We start from the raw sequence: 7754 nt of genomic DNA, 5'->3' as shown, positions 1-7754 counted from the left end.
ATATGTGCACGCATGCACACACTCATCAGTGTGACATACCAACACATTTACGCCCACCCTTTTCATCTCAAACATATGCAAACTCACACATATCGGGCGTGTGTGTGTGTGTGTGTGTGTGTGTGTGTGTGTGTGTGTGTGTGTGTGTGTGTGTGTGTGTGTGTGTGTGTGTGTGTGTGTGTGTGTGTGTGTGTGTGTGTGTGTGTGTGTGTGTGTGTGTGCTGGCCAATCACCCTGATAAATTTGCCACTTGAAAAGACCAGAAGGTGGAGGAGGGAGCAGGGGAGGTAGAGTTGCACCTCCTACCCCCCTCTGTTGACTACTTGAACTTCCTGGCAGAAGGGCCGTGTTGACAGATTGATATCTCCAAGATGGCCGCCCTGTTTGTTTTCTGAAAGAGGGATGGAGGGAGGAGGAAGAAGAGGAGGAGGAAGGCTAACTGATAACCTCAATGTTTACACACTGCCACTATACCACTGACGGCAGGGTCACTGTGTGTGTGAGTGTGGGGGTGAATCAGGGGGAGACCAGCAAATTTCACCAGTGCTGGCACTCAGGATTAACTTTGACAACCGCCATCTCTCTTTCTATCACACACACACACACTCCCCTCTGGGCGACCTCATGGTAAAAAGTTGACTGGGCTGTAAATGAGCTTATGGATAATAGAAGGCAGCATTTTAAGGGCCCGTCTGTGCCAATTTAACAGCCGAGATGTGCTGCTAACTGACATCCCGGGGCTTTTAGAGTGTGTTTGAGTGAGCTCTCTTCCTAATCCACTCTTTCATCATGCAAAGGAGACAGTAGGTGTGAGTGACCGAGGAGGAAGCTCTCTGATTTAACCTTCGACCCGGAAACAATACCAAATGGCCAGGGAAATCAGGAGAGTAGGAGCTTGATGAGGAGTATATGTGTGTGCTGTCCAAAAGTGGAAGAGTCAACAGATCAGACAGAGGTCTTTGTCTGCAGGCGCCTCTGTGTGTGTCTACCTTGTCACATGGTGTGGGTGTGCTTGTGTGCATTTGTGGAGGGCAGGTGGAGGCCAAGATTTTTCTGAGGATATCTTTAGCAGGAAACCTTCCATCAGCCCTGTCTGTCTGCCTGCCACCATTTTGATTTTATCTTGATTTTATAGACACACAGCGCACAGACAATGCCCAAAGGCAGCTGTCACGCCTCACTTCCTGTCTTTTGCCCCAACCCTCGCCTCTCACGCTCATTCGTCAAACCTGTCACCCTAATTGGCCCACTGAGTTACTTATGGTGCTCCTTAACAATGTGAAACACAAACTCACAGACATCCCCACTCAAGAGAACTGTGTTGCAGTGATTTTGTTAAATAGAAAATGTGATGTCTACTTTAAATGCCAAAATTCACTTATGGGAACCAAAAAGTGACGATTTTGTTTTGGTGAACTCTCTCTGACCTCGTTTCTTTTTCTTTGTCTCTTCAGAGCAATCACTTTTGGAGGTAAAGCAGCAACAGGTGAGCAGTGAGGAGCGCTCAGTCGAAGCATCCAGCCCATCCCATGTTGCGGTGACCCCTACCCAGCCCAAGAGGGAACACAGTGTCCTTTCCATTCTGCAGGGCACCAACAACACCTCATCCTCTTCATCCACCAAGAGGGAGCCCAGCAGACCGCTTCCCACCCGTCCACGCTGTGCCGACAGTCCTGAGCGTCCCCTGTATCCCCGTGCCCTCTACCCAGCTCTCAGGCCTCACCCTCACATCTCTGAAGACTTCCTGAGCCACAAACCTGGTCCACTTGGTTACCCTTCAACTCGTTCCCCTGGCAACCAGTCTTCAGCCACACCTAGCCCATCTGCAAGGAGCAGCCCAGACAGCAGCCCTCAAGGGAGCCCCTCTGGACCAGCACCATCCCCTGCTTCTTTCTACTCAACTGGACTGGGATCCTACCCTGGCTACTCGCCACCATCTGCCCCCCTCGCTTCACCCTTCTACCCTCCAGGGGCCCACTACCCACGTTATCTCCTTCCCCATCACTATCCTCTGCCTGGTGGTGGTGTCCCTACAGTAGGAGGTATCTTTCCTAGGATGTACCCACTCTACAGCAGCCTCCTGCCTCCTCATGTTCCCCTCCTGCCTTCTGACACAGCAGGGAGGCACTTCTTGATGCCTGACCCTGTACACCCCTCCTCCATCTCAACCCACAGAGACTTCCTCCTTCCTGGGCCCACCAGTGCCTTCTCAGCCGCTACTTCTCTGAGAGACAAAGCAGGGCCTCACAACCCTTATCATGGGCACCCTCACCCACATGGACCAGCCCCCTCCAGCGGCTCCCCAACTGCAGGCACAGCACCCCCAAGTGAGCAGTTGCCCACAAAGCCTACCTCAGCCCTGCTGGGCAACACCAGCGAACATCACCCTGATGAAGAGGCAATCAACCTGACCAAGGTGAAGCGTGGTGCAGGCTCAGCAGGTTACAAGGCGCTGCCTTACCCTCTGAAGAAGCAGAATGGCAAAATCAAATATGAGTGTAATGTGTGCAGCAAGACCTTCGGCCAGCTGTCAAACCTGAAGGTGAGGCTTCCGTGTATGACTTTGATTATCAAGTCTACTTGTCTGATTTACGACCTTATTATCATTCCTGTGGACTCTGAGAATTGCACTGTAATCATTAGTCTGCAGAGCAGGTTTACAGCATTTAAAGGAGCAAGATGCTGTCATATCAAGATAAACAAGTTTGATATCTGAATATGCTAAACAGATCTTTTCTTTTCCTCTCTCATCATGCAGGTTCATCTTCGTGTCCACAGTGGAGAGAGACCTTTTAAATGTCAAACCTGTAACAAAGGCTTTACTCAACTGGCTCACCTGCAGAAACACTACCTGGTTCACACAGGGGAGAAGCCACATGAGTGTCAGGTGAGAACTAATGTTAAAGTAGATGTATTTACACTGAAGTGATTCCCTAGACATATTAACCAAATGTGAGGGTGGATTGGTACAAGCTGCTGACATCACTTCTTTGATCTTCTTCCAGGTTTGTCACAAGCGCTTCAGCAGCACCAGCAACCTGAAAACTCACCTGCGCCTCCACTCAGGGGAGAAGCCCTACCACTGCAAACTCTGTCCAGCTAAGTTCACCCAATTTGTCCACCTCAAGCTGCACAAGCGCCTGCACTCCCGTGAGCGTCCACATAAATGCCTCCACTGCCATCGCCACTACATCCACCTGTGTAGCCTGCGACTTCACCTGAAGGGTTACTGCCTGGCAGCACACCCCAGCTCCGGCAGTCCCTCTGTCTCTAGCCAGGCTGCCCTGGAAGAAGTGCACCGCGCCAACGAGGAGATTGAGCGCTTCGACGTTAGCGAGCATGCCGAGCGGCTGGAGCAGCTGCAGGGAGGAGTGGAGATGGAAGCCATGTTGGAGAAGCAGGTCTTGGGGATGCTGTGGAGGGAGACTGATCTTAAGTCCTCTCACTTCCGTTCCCACCACAAGGGCAGCACTGCCGAGCTTCTGTCTGCAGGTTATGGCGCGTATGAGTCCCCGAATGAGACATCGGTTATTAAGGTGCGGCGCAGCAGCCCCATCCCACCACTTCCTGCCAACGTTACCGTTAAGCAGGAGTCAGAGGATCACTCTTAAACGATCATTTACACCCAAAAGACAGTGGGTCAGGACTGCATGGTGGATTGGGTTGCCAGGAGCAGCAAATGTAAATAAATACTTGGTTGTTATCAGGAGTGACATCATGACCACACCAGGTTTTAACCTATCAGGGACTCACGTACTCAGGGCTACAAGAGACACTGTCCCATGACTACTTAGTGGTTTATTATACTTAGAGACAATCATCTACCCAGGATTTAATGTAATGTAATTAATATAATGCTATTATCATTATTGTTGTTGTATTATTTTGACTTTGTTTTCAAATGTCTTTGCTTTTTTTTGATCAATTAGTTGTTGCATAACCTAATTTATTATACTTATTTGTTGTCTTCAAAAGCAATAAGTGGAAGGGATGGTTACACTGATGGGGTGAAATCAGTGTAAAAGTCTATTTTTTTCTGTTAATGTTATTTTGCGTTTCTCTGTGGCCATTTCTCTGTAGATAGTCACTCTCTCTATGCCTATATCTGTCCTGTGACCTCTGATTTATAGAACCAGGGGTGTCCACCTTTCAGGGTTTTACCTATTTAAATTTAGAAACCATTACAGCAGGTTGAAAGGGTTGAATAACTTGCCAAAGAATGGCACATAAATTTGTTGATTTAGAAAGAAGAGCTTTATTGCAAACCTGCTCAATAGCTTCCCCAAAGCGTTTCTGTGTCCTTTTCTGATGCCTACTTAATTTAAATGAAATGAAAAAGGACATTTTTTGTATGTTATTCACAACGGTTACCTCAGTGTGGATGTTATAAAAAATGAGTGCGTGTCTGTATGTGTGCGTTTAAAGGGACAGCTGAAGGTGGGAGTTTTCTATTTATTTGCTTTTTTTTGCTACTTGAAGAAGAAGAAACCAAACTGAACTGGAGTGCAGCTCTTCATGTGGTCCAAAAGAGTGGCACAGCCCACTCAACATGTAGCACATAATGGACTCGGGAGGCCGGTGAATCGCCTCCCCTCCCTCATCCTTCCTCTTGTTTTTTTTTTTTTTTTTACAACACCGTCATCAGGGATGTGAACATCCTTACATTTAGGAATTCACACTTGACGCTAGAAACCAAAGTTTACTTGGCTTTAATTTTAAGTGCACACCAAAAAACACGAAAAAGAAAAATCAGAACAAGGGAAGAAGGACTTGAGGAATCAGAATGCTGAAGAAGGGAAGATGTACTTTGTGTATATGATGAAGTGTTTGCTCTTTAGCAGTGGACTCTCATTTTGTATATGTTGTATTTTTTGTTTTGTTGTTCTTATTGTTATTTGTTAATATTTTGGTTGAGAAACAATGGCCCCCTTTTTCAAGCATACCCGTCCACCATCTTGTCAATGAACTGGCATACACCAAAGCACCTCGGCCTTCTTTTATGCACTGGCCCCCCCCTCCTCCTACTTTATATCTTCAGTGCTGATGCTTTTACTATTTACACTGTGTACAATATCTCTGAAACTGGTCATAACAGCATTAAGAGCCAACTTAATGTTACTACAGCAACTGTGATTTTCTGTAACAGTTGTACATCAACAACCTGAACTCTGTAGCTATCGCACTCTCCTCTGTTTCATCATCTTTCTCTTTAACTAATGTTCGACCAAAGCATCTCTTTATCTGTTCAGAGCTTTAAACTCCAGAGGAGAATCCCCTAATGAACTGTCTCTGTTTACATTCTGGTTTACATAGTTATTTATGTGCAAAAATGTCAAAAAATGTAAATTATGATATAAATGTTCACTGCTCTAATCTAAACCTTGTGGCTCTCTGTGTTATTCTTTTAACCAGTTTTGCTTTACTGGTCCTCTTAGATAAATGACTCATGCACTTTCTTGGAATCATTGGATCTGTTGGATTCCTCTAATATAATTTGACATAATACAATAATTCTAATTATTATAATAGAACAATATTGTATAATCTTATCTAAAATTGTAAGCTATTGGCTTCACTGTGTGAAGAGCGCTGTGTGTTGTGAATTGGCACAACATAAATACAACTTAAGTGAAATTAAATTGAATTTAGGGATGTCTTGCAAAGGCAGACGAAAATATACTAATGTGTGTGTATGTGTTAGCTTTACTCCTATGGCAGGCATAGTTCAGGACATGACACTCCTCGAATAACAGCCACAAGTGATCACACGCAACTAGATCAAAATTTTAGAAGAACGCGAGAAGTGATACAAACAGCAGAAAAAACCATCTCCAGCTAGAACACGCTTTTTAATAAATTAATGTTGTGAGCTCTAAACTGTTCACATATTCCAGATTTTATCACTGGGCCTGCAGTAAACCAGACTCTTTGGTGGAAAGTCGTGAATCTTTATGTCAATTTCCGTGCAACGCCAAACTTTAAGACTGAAACAGGAAATGGGAACACGGCTCTCAGTGCCCTTTGGGCTGCAGTAATTGTGGTCTGTCTTTTATCCTGCCATGCAGGAGACAGGGAGATAACATAGCTCATTTTAGGTCTTGAGCTCAACAGTTTCAGTAAAATGTGGATATTTAGTTGATACACCAACTGAGACAGAAACCAGATCACAAGCTTCAGCTGTTTGATCATAAATATTACGTAGAATGTCAAATAAATAAAATTGAAAAAAAAATTAAGGATGAAAAGGTTAAATCTATACCATTGGTTGAGATTGTTCAACATAAAAGCACACAAAACTTCAACTGTGCAACCCTAACAAACTTTCTCTTAAGAGGTGATTTAAAGAATGTTTGCCTGATGATTCATGATCGCTGGAGTTGTGTGGTCACAGGAGGAAAAAATACCTGGATATGCAGAGTTTGAAGCTCAAAAGTCTCATATATATTTTACGATAATACCGTAGTGCAAAACATCCCATAAACCTACACAGTCAGTTCATCGGGTTTGCTATATGTGTATGAAACCCAGGACGCTGTCATCAGTACTCTGCAGTCCCTGTGTGGAAATGATCGGGCATGGTGTTGACAGTTCATTTCACTAATGATGGCATATTTTTAAAAAAAAACAAAACAAAGAAAACATATGGACAGAGTAACCAAACTGAAATTAAAGTAAACCTTTACAGATAAAGTAACATAGTTTATTGATATAGTTTATGGAACCTCTGTACTTGTAAATACGCAAAACATATTACTTTATTCCTTAATTTATTCTCGTTTGCAGTGATTGTGCCACTGCCATGCTTGCTACCCTTTCATGATGGAGAGACAGCTTTTCAGTAATGCTGGATGAATGAAATGACTGTGCAGGAGAGCAAAAAGTGCAGCAGGGGTTCAAATGACTAATAAAAAGCTGTGTTTAGTGGGAATCTAAGTCTGGCCAGGTAGGCTAACAAGTTTCTACCTTCCAAGAGGAGCTCTGAATGAGTCCTCCACGATGTTGTGAAGAACTAGATGGCTTAAAGCACTATTGGTGAACAGCTAATGTGGGCTGAAAAATAAAGAGATGCTTGTTATCAGCGTTTGCTAACTAGACATCACAGCAGGTTCTCCAGTCAGTAGCAGGCGGCAGTTGCAGACAGCACATCGGCTGATGACATCGGAAAACACCTACTCAGAGACTCAAGGCTAATTTGTTTCCTTACCCAAGAAGAGAGACGGATCCAATTTTGAGTAAAATGAGGGTCGAAAATTAATCCGCAGTGCAGCAAAGAACAATACAGCAAAATACTTATGATGCCGAGGAATGTGAATCTCAAAGAATACATTCTGAAAAAGCTATTGCACGAAATTTACTGGTGAAGCTTGAAAATTATATTTTAAAAGCCATTACGTAGTTTAAGTCTCACACATGCAACAGGTTTTTGACAAGATCAGTTTGTCTATTCAAACTAATTTCTTCTGATGCTAATCTGTACATACTGACATTTGGCACAAAAGAAGTGATAAAACAAATTCCACCTCCATATTATTAATGATCCCACAGAGAGTAAGAAGTCGCTGTATGAGAAAGCAGTATCAACCCATTACCTCATCACCCAACTCAAAACACTCACTGCGCCCCCATCCTTTGACTCAGCATCTTTCACTTTTGCGCACTGCATCGCTCTTTCCTGTTTGTTCGATCTTATTATTACTATCAGGGAAACTTCTCAAGTCACCCGTTGACACTGCGAGTTCCACTACCTCAGCATC

The 7754-nt window shown here is 44.2% G+C and overlaps 1 protein-coding gene across 1 annotated transcript in view; it reads left to right on the top strand.

The window, feature by feature from the left end:
* prdm1a (PR domain containing 1a, with ZNF domain) overlaps positions 1–5379 on the top strand; it is a 15150-nt gene extending 9771 nt beyond the window's left edge. Inside the window, exons 5-7 of the mRNA XM_022215103.2 lie at positions 1455–2542; positions 2759–2887; positions 3006–5379. Of these exons, the coding sequence (XP_022070795.2) occupies positions 1455–2542; positions 2759–2887; positions 3006–3611 (1823 nt within the window). The 3' untranslated portion in view covers positions 3612–5379. The remainder of the gene's footprint in view (positions 1–1454; positions 2543–2758; positions 2888–3005) is intronic.
* Positions 5380–7754: the final 2375 nt, after the last annotated feature.

Source organism: Acanthochromis polyacanthus, chromosome 12 (genome assembly GCF_021347895.1).
Source record: "Acanthochromis polyacanthus isolate Apoly-LR-REF ecotype Palm Island chromosome 12, KAUST_Apoly_ChrSc, whole genome shotgun sequence".
Classification (NCBI taxonomy): domain Eukaryota; kingdom Metazoa; phylum Chordata; class Actinopteri; family Pomacentridae; genus Acanthochromis; species Acanthochromis polyacanthus.
Note: the sequence above shows the minus strand (reverse complement) of the source record. Positions and strands in the feature narration are given on the sequence as shown.